Source organism: Schizosaccharomyces octosporus (genome assembly GCF_000150505.1).
Source record: "Schizosaccharomyces octosporus yFS286 unplaced genomic scaffold supercont6.2, whole genome shotgun sequence".
NCBI lineage: Eukaryota > Fungi > Ascomycota > Schizosaccharomycetes > Schizosaccharomycetales > Schizosaccharomycetaceae > Schizosaccharomyces > Schizosaccharomyces octosporus.
The window spans coordinates 1366386-1384677 of NW_013185620.1; the positions used below are offsets into that span (position 1 = coordinate 1366386).

The 18292-nt window shown below is 37.5% G+C and overlaps 10 protein-coding genes and 1 non-coding gene across 11 annotated transcripts; 5 read left to right on the forward strand and 6 right to left on the reverse strand.

The window, feature by feature from the left end:
- Nucleotides 1-102: 102 nt before the first annotated feature.
- On the forward strand, nt 103-300 carry SOCG_00033 (ribosomal protein subunit L36; the record flags this gene model as incomplete). The annotated part of the gene is made up of 1 exon (XM_013162453.1): nt 103-300. The coding sequence occupies one exon, from the start codon at nt 103-105 to the stop codon at nt 298-300; it is 198 nt and encodes a 65-aa protein (XP_013017907.1).
- A 126-nt stretch (nt 301-426) lies between these two features.
- On the reverse strand, nt 427-3001 carry SOCG_00034 (RNA-binding protein). Its single transcript, XM_013162454.1, has one exon. The coding sequence runs from the start codon at nt 2846-2848 to the stop codon at nt 527-529; it is 2322 nt and encodes a 773-aa protein (XP_013017908.1). The 5' UTR covers nt 2849-3001; the 3' UTR covers nt 427-526.
- SOCG_00035 (anaphase-promoting complex subunit Apc15) lies at nt 2936-3980 on the reverse strand. Its single transcript, XM_013162455.1, has 2 exons — nt 3683-3980; nt 2936-3609 (listed from the first exon to the last, which is right to left on the reverse strand). The coding sequence occupies exons 1-2, from the start codon at nt 3788-3790 to the stop codon at nt 3346-3348; spliced, it is 372 nt and encodes a 123-aa protein (XP_013017909.1). The 5' UTR covers nt 3791-3980; the 3' UTR covers nt 2936-3345.
- A 527-nt stretch (nt 3981-4507) lies between these two features.
- SOCG_00036 (60S ribosomal protein L37a) lies at nt 4508-5102 on the forward strand. Its single transcript, XM_013162456.1, has 2 exons — nt 4508-4744; nt 4839-5102. Exons 1-2 carry the CDS (start codon nt 4588-4590, stop codon nt 4964-4966), a joined length of 285 nt encoding a protein of 94 aa, XP_013017910.1. The 5' UTR covers nt 4508-4587; the 3' UTR covers nt 4967-5102.
- Nucleotides 4947-7971, reverse strand: SOCG_00037 (UBA/EH/EF hand domain-containing protein Ucp8). The gene is made up of 4 exons (XM_013162457.1): nt 7391-7971; nt 7214-7337; nt 5116-7169; nt 4947-5023 (listed from the first exon to the last, which is right to left on the reverse strand). Exons 1-4 carry the CDS (start codon nt 7541-7543, stop codon nt 4994-4996), a joined length of 2361 nt encoding a protein of 786 aa, XP_013017911.1. The 5' UTR covers nt 7544-7971; the 3' UTR covers nt 4947-4993.
- A 563-nt stretch (nt 7972-8534) lies between these two features.
- Nucleotides 8535-11763, forward strand: SOCG_00038 (NatB N-acetyltransferase complex non catalytic subunit Arm1). Its single transcript, XM_013162458.1, has 8 exons — nt 8535-8654; nt 8709-8847; nt 9068-9186; nt 9232-9668; nt 9715-9976; nt 10025-11140; nt 11184-11402; nt 11455-11763. The coding sequence occupies exons 1-8, from the start codon at nt 8622-8624 to the stop codon at nt 11560-11562; spliced, it is 2433 nt and encodes an 810-aa protein (XP_013017912.1). The 5' UTR covers nt 8535-8621; the 3' UTR covers nt 11563-11763.
- SOCG_00039 (SURF-family protein) lies at nt 11399-12875 on the reverse strand. Its single transcript, XM_013162459.1, has 4 exons — nt 12650-12875; nt 12316-12586; nt 11755-12246; nt 11399-11705 (listed from the first exon to the last, which is right to left on the reverse strand). Exons 2-4 carry the CDS (start codon nt 12579-12581, stop codon nt 11597-11599), a joined length of 867 nt encoding a protein of 288 aa, XP_013017913.1. The 5' UTR covers nt 12582-12586; nt 12650-12875; the 3' UTR covers nt 11399-11596.
- A 477-nt stretch (nt 12876-13352) lies between these two features.
- Nucleotides 13353-13424, forward strand: SOCG_16284. The gene has a single exon. It is a non-coding gene; the product is annotated as a tRNA-Thr (tRNA).
- A 305-nt stretch (nt 13425-13729) lies between these two features.
- On the forward strand, nt 13730-14927 carry SOCG_00040 (histone H2A variant H2A.Z; the record flags this gene model as incomplete). Its single annotated transcript, XM_013162460.1, has 1 exon — nt 13730-14927. The coding sequence occupies one exon, from the start codon at nt 13730-13732 to the stop codon at nt 14243-14245; it is 516 nt and encodes a 171-aa protein (XP_013017914.1). The 3' UTR covers nt 14246-14927.
- SOCG_00041 (CMGC/CDK/CDC2 protein kinase Cdc2) lies at nt 14743-16545 on the reverse strand. Its single transcript, XM_013162461.1, has 5 exons — nt 16372-16545; nt 16128-16296; nt 15730-16030; nt 15382-15687; nt 14743-15328 (listed from the first exon to the last, which is right to left on the reverse strand). Exons 1-5 carry the CDS (start codon nt 16406-16408, stop codon nt 15236-15238), a joined length of 906 nt encoding a protein of 301 aa, XP_013017915.1. The 5' UTR covers nt 16409-16545; the 3' UTR covers nt 14743-15235.
- A 360-nt stretch (nt 16546-16905) lies between these two features.
- SOCG_00042 (uncharacterized protein) lies at nt 16906-18286 on the reverse strand. The gene has a single exon (XM_013162462.1). It carries the CDS (start codon nt 18003-18005, stop codon nt 17322-17324), a length of 684 nt encoding a protein of 227 aa, XP_013017916.1. The 5' UTR covers nt 18006-18286; the 3' UTR covers nt 16906-17321.
- Nucleotides 18287-18292: the final 6 nt, after the last annotated feature.

Here is an 18292-nt window from a genome sequence, read left to right on the forward strand (position 1 = left end):
AATCACGAGATGTCTTTCCTTTCTCGGTTTGCTTGGCGGGCTTGGAAACCCCAATCCATTCCTTTGTTTGGCATTATGAGATTCCATTGGAATCGTAATTTATTGGGACTTCATAACCGCATTCCATCTGTATCCCCTTTTCAATCATTAAATTCTCGACTTCCTCTCATTTCTACTCATGGTTTCAAGACGAAGGCTTCAGTGAAAAAGCGTTGTTCCAGCTGTTATATGGTACGTAGAAAAGGTCGGTTGTATATTCTTTGCAAAAAGCATCCCAGGCATAAGAGTAGACAAGGATAAACGTGATCCATATTTTGTCTACGGTTCCCCTACATACAACTGGCAAGGCTAACCTTTTTGACCAACATATCTCAACTCCCCTTGTATTTCAGGACTTTATTACTTCTACAATCCATCAGCCTCTTTGAATAGTAATCATTATTAGCTAAATTTCTAATCATCACTTTCGTACTAAGCATATCAATAAATTATGATTATGTTGTTGATTTTGCATTAAAGTTATAGCTTATTCGTTGGAATTGAGCTCGCTTGTAAATCTTTCGCCAAGCCTTTCATTCTCTTCGATTACACTCTGATTTTTCTTAACCCGAGCGAAGAGGTAACGAGCTCTTTCTTTCATACCGGATTCGAAATTTCCGAGGCCCTTTAGTAGCTGCAATTCTTCTTCATCCTTCCGAATAGCTGAGTTGCAAAGGCTTATAATGGCGTTGCATCTAGCCTGACTCATAGATGCCCGCAATACAGAGTCATTTACTAGTTGTTGAAAAGCTGTAACATACACTGGCTTACCAGCGAATATCTTGTCGGGTCTTGCATTCACAGTAGTAATTGTAATTAGTTCGTCTTCTTCCAACGCACGGACCGCATCTTCACAACCTTTAAACAAAGGATCAAGCATCAATTTGTGATATGGGACATGTTCATGCTGTGATAATAAACTAATTAAAATCCATGCTTGTTCCGAAGTGTAAATTGGTTTCTTGTCATAACCAAATGATAGTGAATTTGTTCTTAAGAAAGTTTGCAGAATATCCGAAGTGTTTTGACTTATGATACCACCAATTGCATCAGATACGCTTGAATTATTCACTCTCAAGCGTCTAGCAACGTAATCTAAGTCTCGAAGCCGGCCACCAATTTTAGGTAGTTGTTTCTTCAGCTCTTTTTCTAGCTTTTCTGTTTGCATTTCTTCCGGTATCGAATCTAAAACATAACGTCGAGCAAGTGCGGGATCAGCATCACCTAACAATAAAGTACAGTTTTCCCAACCACCAACATATTGTTCTAAAGTTTTTGTACCTCCTACATCTGGAGTTAACATTAAGACATGTACAATACCCTCTTTGACCAAATTTCCAGCCCATTCGGCGACCATGTGCTGCATAGGGTTGCTTAATTTTCGTAGTTGGAAGTTATCAAGAACTACTATTGGCAGTTTATCGGCATGAACTTCTAAATATTCAGATTCATCAAGAACATTACTGTTTTGGGTACCTCTTTGCTCACCCAAAGCCAACTTGCGCAGCACGGCTTGTGTGGTGCTTAGAATTTGTCGAACCTGACCTTCCGAGGAAGAAACAATTCCCGTCTTCTGGCCGATAAGACCCTGTGCCGCCATGTCGATCATAGAAGACAGACTATTCAAAAAACTAAATAACGGGAAATATCCTGTTTGGCTTGCCAAGGAACTCACAAACATCTCTTGACTGGTGCCGGAAAATAATCTATCACAATCAAATATTAAAACATGTTTGCGATCACCAACAGCTCGGTCCACCAAGTCACGTTTACCACTTCCTCGAGGACCTTGGACGACAATAAATGAATGCAATGCCTCATTCAACCACTCTTCTAGTTTCTCACAGTCCTTTTCTCTTGTAGTCCATATAGGAGTTTTTTCCATTGATTCTTGATCGTGAAACGAACTGAAAACGATATCACGTGTTTTTTTTATCAAACTAAACAGTCTTATGTTTCGAAGTGTTTGTCCATGTACAATGTTTGTTTCTACAAAGAACCTCCGAATTGGATCAAACAAAGATGCCGTAACGACTGTTATGAGGGCAGCTATTAACGGAATTGCAAAGCGTGGGTGAGAAACCAACCAGTCTTTGAGTGATAGAAATCGATTGGTATGTCGATATCGCATATGAAACTTTGTATCTTTAATTCGGATTCCATGCATACAATTTAAAGCTGAAGTAGCAGCCTTTAAAGAGGAAAACTTCAAGATAGCACGCTCTTCGCTTACAACCTCCACAGAACGCAATTTTCCATATTTTCGGAAAATACTATAAAGCTTTTCTTGTGATAAACTGGGACCATCAAAATTTACCGCTATTGTCCGAGCGGGAAATGCGTAAAGGTCCTGTAACCAAGGTCGTCCATACACAATATGCGGTGTAGAGCTAGAGAAAGGATGGAGGAGCGATGTGACGGGACGTTCTTTGAATGCATTACGAAGCAAAATAAATATCTGTTCAATATCCTCAACAGTGTCTTCATGTCGAACCTTCAAAAAAGCACCACCGTCTTGCCAACGAAAAATAACATCCTCCAAATGAAACGAGGGAGAAGACGGAAAAGCATGCTGAATCTGGCTACGAAGGTTTTTCTGAAATAAAACCGCAGCATATCGTTGAACGTTCAGGAATGTGGGAGTATTTACCAAGTTGTCCAAGAAGAAGAGGCATTCATTCTTATCTAAAGGGATGTGGCTTGTGTCATGCGCGACAAAAGAGTGTGCTGCTCTATGAAAAGGAAAAGGTGGTGCAACGGTACGAAAGCGATTCCCATTTCTACATAGGGACGAAAAGAGCAACCTCATACTTCAGTGTCCCGAAACGTATTTAGCACGCCAACGCGTAAGTTTACCTATAGAAAACAGAGAAAATAATAAATTAGTTTAGTTTATAAGTATGTCTAGAGAAAAGCCCCTCAACGTTGAAAAATTGTAATGCAAAGAAAAATCCAAATGATGTATGCCCAAAACATCGTGTATCAGGAAAGATTGTTTTGCGGTAAATTGCACTAGTCTTCGGTAAATCCAAAACATTCAACATTCGCAAAAATAAAAATAAAAACAGGAAATAGTGGTGGTAACAATAATAAAATTGGTGAAAAACATGTTCATTTTTAGAAGAATTCTTTCAAAAGCCGATTCTGCTTTTCAGGCATTAATTGGATAGCATGCAGTACATAAAAGGACCCATTGACAAGTATCGAAGAAGCGATCGTCAAGGGATTCGTTCATACCCATCTCTCAAATCACCATCATGATTTTTAGGGCGTTACTGAAATACAAAAAATACAGCTAGAAGGTTCCTATCCTTGGAAATCGAAGTCACTCATTTCGTCGTAGAATTCAGAGGCATCTGCATTTGTAACGTCTGCATCCAAATCCACGTCTTGCGTTTCCTGCTCATTTGGCTGAGGAAAGTCATCGCTCCTCAGCTCTTCCTCGTCAATTTCTGTGTCCACATTGCCTGCCTCGGCCTCTCGCTCTCCGAGTTCTGCTTGTTCCTGCATAGTCTTATTTATTCCAATGGGTCGTATCCATTGAAATCCATGTTGCTTAATGGAAAGTTCCTTTCATCTCTAGTCAGCAAATACACTGACACAAGGAATCGTTCTACATAAACAATCCCGCAAATAGACATACCTGGTTCTCAAGGTTCAATTCATCCTTCTCTAGTTCCTTCATAGACATTTGAAATGGGCTATACCACAATTCATGAGCCGTAGATGCCATAAAAGACATAAACGACATTGTTTACTTGATGGCTGCTAGCGTACTTGTGTTCACGAAATGCAATGCCTAGGATATGAATTTGTTGCTTGGGCAACACTATAATAGTCGTGAGGATATAAACAAACGAAAAGTAAATAAATAAAAACAATATGCAATATTTCATATATCATTTCATTTTTGTATTTACGGAGACAAGAACTAATAAAAGAAATAAATCGTGGAATTAAATTTTTGCAAATTCCTTCAAATGCTTCTTAAATAATTCCGTTTCCATTTAACCGTACATTACTATAAGTCTTCCAAAGAAGAATTTTATTTTTACGATCACGCCTGTAAATTTATTTACGACAAGTCTTATTTAAATATTGAAAAGCATTCTAATCAGTATGAAAACAACGTAAATATAGATATAGATATCTATTTTTCTTACAATCGTCTACAATGTTTGACAGGATGAATCCTCATTACAACCTGGATTCATTGTAAGCAAGCAAGATAAAAAAAAGAATTATGAAACCATAAAAATATTAAAGAAAACATATTCGAGTTTGTTAGTATTATCTATCTTGTTTTCCTCTAAAGAAATACTGCTATAATAAAGAAAAAACAATCATAACCATTTAGCAAACCTTGTTAGACTTCTTAGCAGGGTGCTTTTCTAATTTACCGTATCCTAATTTATATTTAAGACGCTCCCTACGTCTCGATATACTATTGCATAGATTCACACCTAACCTAATATGAAAAACAGTCACAGTTGGGACGCGAAACAAATGAAACATACAAGACTGTGAATTAAATCTGACAACAACACAATGACCAAGCGTACTAAAAAGGTCGGTGTCACTGGCAAGTACGGTGTCCGTTACGGTGCATCTTTGCGTCGTGATGTCCGTAAGATCGAAGTTCAACAACATGCTCGCTACCAATGCCCTTTCTGCGGACGTAACACTGTGAAGCGCAGTGCTGCTGGTATGTAAAATCAGTATTCGCTGGTAGATTGCGTAGAGTAACTCGGATTCTACTTGCTCTCATACAAGCATAATTAAACTAACACAAAATTTAGGTATTTGGAACTGCAGAGGCAAGGCTTGCGGCAAAGCTATGGCCGGTGGTGCTTGGACCGTTACTACTCCTGCTGCTACTAGCGCCCGCTCTACCATTCGTAGATTACGTGAAATGGTTGAAGTTTAAATGCCAAAAGTGTTTAATTGTTTTTATCTATTGTGAGCTAAGCAAAATATTTATCGCCTAGAAAATGGTTAGTAGGTGAAATGAAACAACTTATTGTATATACTTAAGCTTTCATTTGACAGTAGTGTAGCTCAAGCTTTGAAACGTACCTCGTTTGCATCATAGTTAACTGCTGTCAAAGCAATAAGGCTTTTATCCTTGGGGAAGCCCATTGACAGTAGTTCTTGTAGTATTTCCGACTTTCTATCTCCGCCAGGTGTTCCGCTGCTCGTTGTCTGCGGATCTCGGTGACTACTTTGGCTTTCAGCAGCTTGGTAAGGAGGCACGTTGGCCGAAAGATTCGTTTGAACCGGAGAACTCAAAGAGGATCTCGTAGAACTCTTAGGAGCGGAATGAGGAGGAAGAGGTGGTTGCGCTCTTCGGCTACGAGTGCTTTCAGGAAGTAAGACAGGTGAATTAACACCACTTGTAACATTCGAGCTTGGTGCATCGGCGAGAACTTCATCTATTTTTGTTCTTAAGTGTTTCAATTCTTTGATTAGTTCTCTCTTGTCCATCGTCAGTGACCCGACTTGAGCACTAAGCTGTTGATTCGTCATTAGGTTTCGGGAAATTGATTGTTGAGTGGTTTCTTTCAATCGAGATATTTCAGTTAGTTCATCACGAAGGCATTGAAGATGTAATTTCTGTTGGTTAACGTCAGATGCGATTCTCTCATGACTTTGTTGGATCGTATCTAAACTGAATTTGGAAGAACTAATTTGCTGCTGCAAATCGTCGATTTCTGCAGGATCGATAGCAGCTTCCTTTGGTTCTTCATTTGTAAGAGCCTCTTCCGGTTGAACAGTATTCGCGGATGGTAGATTCATAAAGCTCTCATGTTCTTGGTGGGGAAAAGCTTCAGAAGGTGATGATTGATCAGTTTGAAGTTCTTTCGCCAAGTTTGAGTTTGGTTCATCCACTTTATTCTCAAAAGTCGCAGAAGTGGTCGGGAGATCAGTCCGATGTTCTGTAGTCCAATTAAGATGGGATGGATGCGACGGATGAAAACCGCTTTCATTGAAGTCATTCTCCAAAGCTGGTTTGTTAGCCTGCGTTACATCTCTCGTGGACTCGGGTTCATAAAAGGTTTCATCACCACCAGGAACTAAATTTTCAATCGTTTGATCAAGTGTCGGAAGAGACACATCATTTCCAGGTTGGTTCGTTGCAGTACTACTAAAGCGTGAATGCTCAACGGGTTCACCCGGAAACTTTGAAAGATGCTCTTTTTCGTCTTTCAAAACACTACTATCTTCAGCGGTCCCTGAATAAATAGGGTGATTGTTAGCGAGTGGACTTGCGTTAGACAAGGCTTCATCTTTGCTTGGAAATGTTATTTGTTCTTCGGTTCCTGACGAAATTATGCTATCCAAAGATTGACCGGTAAGTCTCAATTTAATAATTTGCATAGCAATTAAAAATTCGGTCTTTACGATAAAACCTTTTTCGTCCTTATCGGCAATTTCCCATACTTTGGCTAGCTCATCAGGATCTAGTTTAGATGCCATGAAAAAGGGAACGGCTTCATCTCCAGTAATAAAGCCTTTATTTTCATTGTCAATTTTGTTGAACAACTTGGAGAAGTTCTCGCGATCTTCCGGGTTAATAGATTTAGCAACGAAATCTAATGAATGAGGCTTGGTTTCTGTCTGCGCAGAATCCAAAAAAACACTTGAATCAAAATTTCCATTGTTCGGTTCCTTATCCGATACAGGAACAGCATCATTCTCATGAAAAGGTTCAGTGTTGACGGAGGAAGACAAAGCATCACTCTTTGCCGAGTCAACTACGTAAGAGGGAAGCGATCGAGGTAAATGCACAAGATTATACTTTTTGCAAAGCATAACCAAATGCTTGGCTATAACATATTGCTCAACGTTCAAATAACCAACATGTCCTGAATCTGCCAAGTTCCAAATCTGTGCCAACACGGTAGTAGATAGGCCCGATTGAAGAAACAACGGTTTAGCTATAGAACTGGGCATTAGATTAGGATTTTCTTTATCTTCGAAATTATCCAATTGGTTACGAAATTCTATCTCAGATTCGAGACGTAGCTGCGGATCTACAGGTTGACGGAATGGGCTAAAATCCGTCGTATGGTTTGAAGTTGGAAGACCTGTTAGCTGATCCGCGTGAGGAAACGAAGGAGGAGTACCAGCTTGTTAAATAGTTAGTAGTCCGTTAGATAAAACATTTACATACCTTTCGTCACGTCCAACTCCCGCAGAGGAACACCTTTCTGAGCTTGTGCCACAAAGCGAAGACAGACATAAGCTTGGTTCCGGGTTAAGTAACCTTTATCTTCTTCGTCACAAAAATCCCAAATCTGTAAATGTTAATATGATCTCTTGACTGTTACGTGACATTGATGGTATATACCTTTGCTAATGTTTTTTGCGGAAGTTCAAATTTCATAAGAAAGGGACCGATGACTGACCCTGGAAAACAATTCGTGTCTTCAACCGGTAGAGTCTGGAGCATTTCATCAAATGCTTGTTGTTCCGCAGATGTTAGTTGTACAGGAGACATCATATTTCAGTAGTAAATTGATGATTGTAAAACAAAAAATATAAACTTAGAAATTAGAAATTCGCTCTATAAGTTTCGTGAAAGATAGGCATAAAGTGTTTGCTACAACTCGCGGATTTTGTTTAGACAACCTTGGTTTGTCTACGGATAACTTTGATAATTTGAAAGTGATCTGTATTTATTTAACAACCAGTTTTTAAGTGGTGTGAATCGTACTATACGATCCGTGAATTGGAACCAGCTGTTAGAAGTTTCCGTTAATGAAAAGGTTCAAGACCAAGCCAAACAGAATGTTTAGTAATTGAATATAGGGAAAAAAACAATACGAGAAAACCACAAAAGTCACGCTTTCGTTCTATAGTTCCTATAAATACAGCTGCGTAGTGGTTAGAACATATGTTATACGTCAAGAATACAAGTCTCGGTTTAAGTCATTAGATATAAATTGATTGATGAATGCTGCTGCTTACTCCTCAAATAAATTAATTTTTAAATTAAAAAAACTAAAAATAACATCTAACACTAATTTATTTGACTGTACATTTTAAACACAATTAGAACGCGATCATGTCTCCAAGAGAAGTATTTAGCATGTAGAATAAAAGTCAAAACTTCTTCATAAGTCAAGTCGTGTACTAATTATAAAGTGAAGTTTTACATTCTTTTACCAAGTTTCATTTCATTTATCTCAATTCCTGTATCATTAATTTTACTTACTTTCAATGATGATCAATCTAAGAAGGCCGGCCATCTTGACAGTCATTTTCAACAATAGGTATGCTTATTCTGTTTTACAATAAATACATTTTGAGTCCGTTTTCCATGATTCATGTGCGAGAGATATTGTTGTTCATCTGACATAGCACAATGTAAACTGCCTAAGGAAGTGGTGCCGCTCCAAAGTTGTATAGAAAATTTAAAGGATATAACTGCTTTTTCATTAAATATAGAAAAGATGTGTTGATGTGCCGATGGCTGTCCAAGAATCCGTTGGAATTCCCCAACTAACACACATTTTCACTACCGCGTCTCTCTTTTATAGACCGAGTCTTTGAACTGTTGATTTTCTAAGTAATAAAAAATGCGTCGCAGCGGAAGTAAAGAATCTACTGTTGTATGTTATTTCTTTCTAGTAAAGAAATTACTTGTATATTAACTATTTGAGCAGGTTTATTCTGCTCTATCTTTGGCACAATCCGGTCGCGGTTCTGAGGCTATTGCTCTCTTAGAGCCATTAAAATCGACTGCTATTACTAGCCTAGATTTAATTGATATTATACAGGCCGTATATGAGGATCAGAAAAGAGGTGTGTTGGATATTCCAATATAGTATTTTTCTCTCGAGTATCATTCAAGATTGTTTCACACAAAGAACGAATCTTAGCTAAAACATATTTATTAAGGGAATATGTTGAGCTAGCAAAAATACAGGATCTTGTCTTACTGTCTGATTTGCAGAAGTGATACAGAGAAATACCTCTAGAGGAAATAATATTAAAGATATCGTGCTAACTAAGGGGATTATAGGAGAAGAATCTTTTCAATTTTGGGAAAAATTCCTTCAAGTTCAAGGAAAAAATCAAAAACACTTATCAGCTTATTTTAAGGCTGCCGTAAGGACAAAGAGCCTTACCCACCAGAGAAAGGTATATTTATATTTATTTATAGTAAGATGCTAAACATTTTATTAGGCTGCTGTCGAATTACAAAAGCTTTTTCCTTCACGCAAACACACTCTATGGGTTCTTTCCTCTTTGTACATGTTATGCAAGCGCTCAGAAAACGAGATGGAGAAGCGCTTACTGAAAGCGCTTGCCGAAAAGACCGCAGGGATTACATTTTCTGAACCATCTGGACATATAGATTCTTGTGAAGAATGTCATCTTTATCTGGACATACTTTCTTTAGTCGAGAAAAAAAGCGATGCGTTGGAACTACTTCTGGATGAAAAAACACAGAAATTTGTAGAGGCTGATGCTGACCTTCTTCTTCGAAAACTTCAACTTCTTGCCGACTGCGAGCGCTGGGACACCTTGTTTTCCGTTGCTTCCAAGTGTTTCGAAAGCGGCAATATTGACTGGAAAGTTTGCAAGGCTCTTCTAGACTGCTCTTTGCATGACAAACAAAAGTAAGTATATTTGATGTCTCATGAATATAAACTAATTTAAGTAAAGAATTACACTTGTTCAGGAGCTTTCTCACAATGCTTTAACTAAATCTTGCACCCAGAGAAATCTTCATCTTTTTTGGATCCATTTTACATCTCATTTCCTAAATGAGGAGCTCTTTAATGCAATTTCAAATTATGTTTTAAAGATGTACGCCAAACCTATTGTGTTTGAGGACATAGTACCTTTCCTCCAGCACTTGAGCAACGAATCCAAAGCTCAATTGCTAAAGAATTTTCCCGTTGAGAGCATACCAGAAACCAACAAGGTAATTCATTAATTAGTCACGTGAAGAATAACGCTAACATTGTTTAAGTCTCAAAAAATTGATAAGTTAGTCGCTAAGGTATTAATCCTTAAGATCAGATTTTTCTGTTTCGAATCTTTCACGGAGGAAGCCATTACCGATTTTATTCAAGACTGCTTCAATGTTTACCAAGACGGCTTGTCTTTGAGTGACAACATATTGCCTACCGATTTTACTCACGGATATGAAGCCTTACTGCTGGCCGTCCATGCGCTCATATATTTCAAGGAATATGCTTCTTTGCCGAGCAATGTAATCCCAGGAATTATATTTGATGCCATCTGTTTATTAGAGAAAGGTCTTACAAACAACCTTCACAACTTCCATCTTAAACTTCCTTTAATTCGGTTGTATTTGCTCTTGGACGGAGGATTTCCTGCTGCTTGCAAGATTTATGACACTATGTCTATCAAACAAGTTCAAAATGATACTTTGGATCACTATCTTTTGACAAGAGCGACAACACATTTCCCTTCAAACTTGTCTGCTCAATACATTAATGCAAGTATGCGAATTTACGCTTCAAATGAGTTTGAGACTCCAGAAATGATCTCCAATGCTTATGAGGAGCAGGCTTATTCTCAAATTGAGGATATGTGTCAGTTCCGCTCACGTCTTGATCACAGCATGTGGAAAAGTATTATCTTAGTAGAGCGTGCTAGATGTTATTACTTAAATAACTACAAAGCTCCCAAACAATACTTACCAAAATGCTCGAATCCAAAAGACAATCGGGATTTGGAAGTGTTTGTTAATTATGCGTCTCCAAAGTTCCCTGCTGCCGAAAAAATACTAAGAAATGCTCCACAACCATCTACCGCTTGGGTCCATTTGTTTGTGATAGGTCACATGCTTGTACAAGAGGACATCGTAAACGGAAGATGGGAAATAGCACGATCTCATGTTAAGGAACTGGAGTTTATTCGCGATAACAATAACTTGGAAGAACAACTAACACTCGAAGAAATTAAGCACGTGAACCTTTTGATCTTGCTTGGTAACTTAAGCTTGACGATTGCTTCCGATAACTATGATAAATCAACGTTAGAGGAGATTTCTACACTGACTCAGTCTTTGCAATACGAAAACAGTACTTCCCTTGCTGTTATTACGAAGCAGACTGAAGTATGTAAATTATATTTGAAATACGGAAACTAACAATCAATAGATTCTCAATGATTTAATCACCTGTCTCAATAGTTTCGTTTTTTATGTTTCTTCTTCCAAGAAAAAGGAATTTTTGAGAGAATATCAAGGATTAAAGAATGTGATTAATTCGAAACTTGGTAGCATTACCTCCGTATCGAAGTACAAAAAGAAAAACGCTCGGAAGCTTGTGTCTGAGTTGTTAAGTCACTCCTGGCTTAACAAGTCATCTTTAAAACAGGTATGTTTATATAATATTTATTAAACTATTAGAAACTAATCATTTTATATAGGTACCTTTTGACCAAAAGTTTGCCAAACAAATTATGGAGAGTATGATAGATTCATTTACTCAGACAGGAGATGCTGTTGGAAAGCTTTCGAAGTATGTGAAATTTTAAAGATATTCATTATAAATGGAAGAATAAATTGCACTTAAAGTCGAACCCGACTCCTTTCATAAGCAGATGTTAAAGAAACGGTTCCCGAACCTCTACGGAAATAAACGTAAAGCATAATAGCAGACAGTAAACTCAAAGAGTACCTAAATTTCGTTAGAAATATAATTTGTAGAAATGCTGGTGTATAATTACCAAGTAATAATATATTCTGTATGTCGATTAAAAATTTCGACCCGAGGAGGATGACCCAAAGGAATGCCTTTCTGTATCAAAGAAGCTTCATCAGATTGGGTAAGTTCGGGACCGAGCTGAGTAACTAAGATGGGAAGGGTATTTTTAAGACCTGCGAATTCGTGAACATCCAAAAAGAAAAAGGAACCTGTCGATGGGTCATTGTTTATCATGAGTTTTGGTTTTTCTGTATGCTTTCTTAATAGTCCTTCAATTTGTACGGTATTAGTGGGTATAGCAGCGCTATCACGAAGAGAAGGATCACTTAAAGACTTGGAAATCCAACCCCGGTTCACCAAAATTCGACGACCATCTTCGAGAACGAAAGGGGTCACAACATGATATCCGGTGTTTCCATCCTTAGTTCTTGGACCAACAAGCATTTCTTGATCATTACAGAATGTACCTTTGAGAGCAAGTTTGGTCCACTCCTTGTCTTGAATTTCGCTTTCTCTAGGTATTGTTTGTTAGTGACATTTGTTTAATATTTTGATGAGTTTACATAACAAACTAAACACGTACTGTAGGTTTGTGGGAAGGGGTACTGGTTTTTGTTTCAGTTTTTCTGTCAATGTATCAATGATGCCAACCTTCCATTCACGTCGTTTTACCTGCCAAGTACCCAATCCAAAACAAATAATAGGAACAGCAGTCAAAAGACCGACGATAAATCGGTTTTTCTTGGGAGCGACAGAGGTAGCCTCGATCGTCCCTACCGATCGGAAGATTGGCGATTGAAACCTTGCCTTGAAAAACGGAAGTGTTCTAGGTAATCTTTTCCAAATCATTCCAACTATGTATTAGAGAAAATTAGAAAATCTTTCATATAAACATCATCGTAACCAGTGGCACTTACATAGACGAAATTCACACTATACTCTTGTCAGTAGGAAGTATGATTTCTTAAAATGTACGATAAAGATTTGCTTTTATTTAAAGAAATTTCAATTGGTAAGAGTTGAAGTGAAAGTTGATGTTTAGTATAGCGATGAAATAAAGAGTTATGATGGTTTCTTTTCAAGCTTCTATGATGAAGACTTGTGACACACGTCGATGTGTGAGCGAATTTCATCAAACAATCCGACATATATATATTTTTTTTCTTTTTTTGCTAAAACCTTTAAAACACTCAGTAATAGCTTGAACCCACCTACTGTCTAAACAAAAGAAACCATCCTGTAAGAAGCTTTCGTTTATATTTAAGCGTCTTAAAACCGAATTACCATAAAATAAGTTATAAACAGAATTCAATTGTGTATAAAGAACGCTTTCCCACTATGACGAACCTATTAAAATAGTATTTATGTGAATAGATACATTGCAAAAATATATATTTTCTCTTCAAAATCACACAAGTTCAGACTGCACTCATCAATTCTGCGGTTCAGGTCACTTGAGACTATATTATTAGCTGTCAAGTATTTCTACATAATTGCTTCAAAAACTTACTACATAAATCAAACAACAAGTAATAAATTCAAGCAGGAGGATTTCTGACTATAGTTTATTTACTATACTTTCTCTATATATTGTCTTTTCCTACTTACCCTTTCAAGTCAGCCCTTATGGCTTAGTGGTACAGCATCGCACTTGTAATGCGAAGATCCTCGGTTCGATTCCGAGTGGGGGCAAATATTTCCATAATTTTTATTATGAGTTATAAAAACCCTTTAAAAATGAATAAATCAATGCTAATGAATGCACGCTAGTTATGAAAGAATAAATTTATATTTTTCTATGAAGACGAAACGAATAGCGGATTGCTAGAACGAAAGACATAATGGTTCTCAATACACTTCTTCCACCAAATTTTGTAGTTTTAAAATACACCTTAATTATCATTTTTCTTATAAAAGAATTCTATAAAAATGAATCATGTATTAAAAAACCTTAAGTCGCTTCAAAATTCATTGTTTGTCTAGATACGCGTCTCCATATGAAGCCACGGACGCGTCAACTTAAGTTGCCCTTTACCAAAACCGCGTACTTCAGCGCACAACCATCAATTGCTTTTCATCTAGGAAAAATGCTGTCTGGAGGGGGAAAAGGAAAACATGTCGGCGGGAAAGGTGGTTCCAAAGTCGGTGGTGAGCGAGGACAAATGTCCCATTCAGCTAGAGCTGGACTCCAATTTCCAGTTGGACGTGTAAGAAGATTTCTTAAGGCTAAAACTCAAAATAATATGCGAGTCGGAGCAAAGAGCGCTGTTTACAGTGCTGCTGTCTTGGAATACTTGACCGCTGAAGTTTTGGAATTGGCTGGGAATGCAGCCAAGGATCTAAAAGTCAAGCGTATCACACCTAGACATTTGCAGTTAGCCATCCGTGGAGATGAAGAATTGGATACTTTAATTCGTGCCACTATTGCTGGTGGTGGTGTTTTGCCGCATATCAACAAACAATTGTTAATACGTACAAAGGAAAAGTACCCCGAAGAAGAAGAAATCATTTAATGATTTTCATCATCATAAGCGTTTATGGTCGAATTGTACATATGATTTGGATGCGCGCTTTTCATCTTTAACGTAATTTTGAATGTAGTAACGTCCTTTTAAGACGTACGCCATCCCTTTCACGTTTCATACGCTTGGACTTGTATGTATATATTATGTACGGTTTTTAGAAGAAGCTTCTCTGAGTTAGTTGGGTATTTTCAAAATAACTATATGTTCTTCTTTGGAAGCTCTGCCCTTTCCTAATATGTCCAGGCAAAGTTCCTTTGAATGAGTCTTTTCATTTTTTTTTTTTTTTTGAAGCATATATACTTCTCTCTATCGCCGCGTACTAAAAATTATTTTCTTAATGTTTATTTGGTCCCAGCACATTATGTAGGGCCTTAAAGCAAACTGTGTTCGAAAAGTTGGCTCTGAAAGCTTTTGGTTGTCTATTCCATCTCCATGGAAAGTGAAACGTTACGTCGGTCTTGGAAGACCATTGTACAATTAGTAAATTTGGTATTGAATAAAACAGAATAGATTTATTACTAATCAATGAAAGGAAGGACATAGGTAAATGAATTTAGACGTTCCTGAAGATTAAGTGAAGACTCGTTTAAAAATAAAAGATGGTATATAAACGATAGTGTAAAAGACGAGTAAATAATAAAAGCACAAAGATTGAGATTCACAAAACGACCATACGATTTATCCTTTTAGTGAATGATAAGTTTAACCTCGCGTATCTAAGTATAAGACTTAGAAGGCTGAAAATATAGCAAATCGTTTAGCACATTCTGTGTCAGTATCTGGACCAGATTGTTCAGTCAAATCGTCTGACGACTTCAATACAGAATAAGAAAACATAGCCCAGAAATAAAATGAGGGTTAAATACGAGTTATCATATATATAATAAAAACCTTAGATCCACATACGCATAATTATAGCCGGTAATAATGATAAACATATATAAAATGCATAAGAAATGACAGTACAGCATCCATCGCTCACACGAAAGTCTCTCCATATTCTCGTAAATATGGCTGCTGTAAAGCTCTCTTAGCACTGATTCGATGCGCAGGATCATAAACAAGCATAGCCTAAAGCATTTGTTAGTGTTTCAACGAAAACAAGGAGTAGGAGGTCAACTTACCGAAAGCAACTCGATTGCTGCTTCTTCACCATTGGGTATAACTCGGTGAAGGTCTACGCGTTTCCAACGAGGAAAGGTAGATTTATAATCCTGTAAAAGCGTAACCCCCGGCCACACTTCCTCGTTCGGAGTTCCCAAAACTTGAAATATTTTGAAAATCTCATCAATTTCCGAGTCACCAGGAAACAATGGTGTACGACGGATCATCTCAGCGAATATGCAACCAACACTCCATATGTCAACGCCGGTGGAGTAATGTCGAGATCCTAAAAGAACTTCTGGAGCTCGATACCACAACGTAACAATCTAATTTCGTTAACTATCGAACTTAACTTGATAAGCCCATACCTCGTGTGTATAGTTACGTAAAGGTACGCCAAAAGACCTAGCAAGACCAAAGTCTGCTAATTTGAGATTTCCTTCTTTGTCAATTAATAAATTTTGAGGCTTCAAATCTCGATGAATGATTCTCCGGGAATGACAAAAGTTAACGCCGTTAACTAACTGGTATGCAAACTTTTGCACTAGTCTTGGATCTAATGCGGATGCTCCGGTTTCTGATATTCTATCCATGTACTTTTTCAAATCCATATCTAAAAACTCGAATACCAAATATAGTTTGGACTCAGCATGCAAGATGTCTAAAAGACTAAATACATTGTTAGCATTTATAACTAAGAAACCGCTGAATCATAAAGAGAAAAGCAACATGATCGTGAATGTTCGCAAGTCTCGCGTTTTCATACCGAACACAGTTTGAACGATTACTTTCATCATTCACCTCTTTTAACAGTGAAATTTCTCGAATAGCTGTACTTGGAACTCCTTCGGACTCGTCTTCTAGGCGTATTTTTTTCATAGCGACGATACGCCCCGAAGACTTGTGTTTAGCTTTATAAACAACACCATAGGTTCCTAAAAAACATTAATAAGATAATCCATCAAGATCCGTGAAAGACGTTTCCTCTTTCTTTAAGAAACTGATTTTACCTTCACCAATCTTCTCTACTTTTACATAGTTATCCATCTTGGGGAAGAAGAAAAAGAAGGAAAAACAAAAGTTAAGTCAAATAGCTATTGGTATACTTTTTTTTGGTAGTTTCCGAAGCGTATTTGGTATGTGTTGTGGAGTAACTGAACCACTACAATAACATTACTCTGGACGAAAAAATAGAAGGAACAAAGAAGCAACACTGAGGATTTATTGTAATAATATAAGCAACCAGACGTATACGCTACCAAATAGTTAATACATATTATTAGAGTATAAACTAAGAAGGAATAATTACTTGAAGAAAGCAGAAAATCCTGTGTGGAGTCATGTGCTCTGCAGAATAAAAAAAAAGAAAAAAAGAACAGACAAAGAAATCAGACTGACACATACTTTAATAATGTTTACATTAGGGAAGCAACAGATAAATGAGAGATGAAATTGGATGCAATGAAGAATACAACTACAGATACAAGTCAACTAATTGACGAGCTTCGTCAAGTATTAGGACGAAAAAGAAAACTCCAGTATATTAAAAGAGTAAAAGATCCTTTTGTTTGCAAGTTGCAGTTAAAAAGCAATTACACTGGTTTGACAAGGGTAAAAGTTACTTATCTGCTAGAATAAACGTGGTTCATTTTTTCCTTCTGTATTTATACAGATTTATTTGTTATGTTTACTAAATTGATAAAACCAGGTATAAGAAAAACATAAAATCAAATTTGTTTATATCGTCCATGACTTATCATAGACTTTTTCATTCTTCACTTTCGTAGACGATGCAAGGATCAATAATGTTCGATGTTCTGTTTTGTCATCATTTATTAATTAGAATAAACATCAAACATAGCAAAAGAATCACCATTATCCTTGGAATATTTCATCTCAAAATAACATTAAAAGCATGGCAATTTTATAAAAGGAAACAATTTCTTCATGTGACAAGAAATTAAAAGAAACCACCACCGCCATCAAAGTCATTATTGCCAAAATCACCGCCTCCGAAATCACCACCGCCGAAATCACCACCGTTACCACCGTAACCATCATCTCCATAATAGTTATTTTCTACAACAGTATTGTCATTATCACGATCAAAAACATCGTCGAAAGCATGCATCGCTAAACCACCAGCTGCCAATCCTCCAAGACCAGTCATTAGGGGATTCGAGAGTAGTCCACCACCACCTCCAAATCTGCTAGGACGGCTACCGTATCCTCCAGCAGGAGCATAACCATATCCTGGGCCAGGAGGACCAGCAGGATAACCAGGTCCTCCACCATAAGGAGGATATCCTCCATATCCAGGTTGGCCACCATAGTAAGGTTGTTGGTTGCTGCCTCCGTGATGTAAGCGACTAAAAAGTCCTCTATCTCCTGAACCACCTGCAGGACCAGCTGGGGTAGAAGAAGGACCTCCAGCAGCTGAATTAGTGTAAGGTGGAGGAGGTTCAGTTGTAGGGGCAGAGTGTTCTTTACTAGGAGGAGGAGGAATGCTCAAGTTTGGTACCGGGCAATCCCATTGAGGTTGAGGCTTCGAGGACTTCTCGTTAACATAAAAGTAACGCTCATAGCGAGGATCCCATTGAGCAACCCAACCATCAGGTAATCCTTGACGAGTTTGATAAGCCATTTTGTAATCTAGTATACCGATATTTTTTATATGAAAAACTAGTTACTAGAAAGACTATTACTTCAAAAGGGAAAAGATAACAGGAACAAGACGAAAGGTGCTTTCAAAGATAATGGAGTAAAGGAATCCTTATAGTCAAATTAAATAGACCAAAGTAAAAGCAAAAGGACGTAAACGCGTTTCCGAACTAAGGCGCCAATTCCTGATAATTTGCAGCTATGTAGATTTGTCGTTGGGTTTTGGCAGTATGTGAGACTCCCGGCAAAATGCCTACCTCATTATTAGGA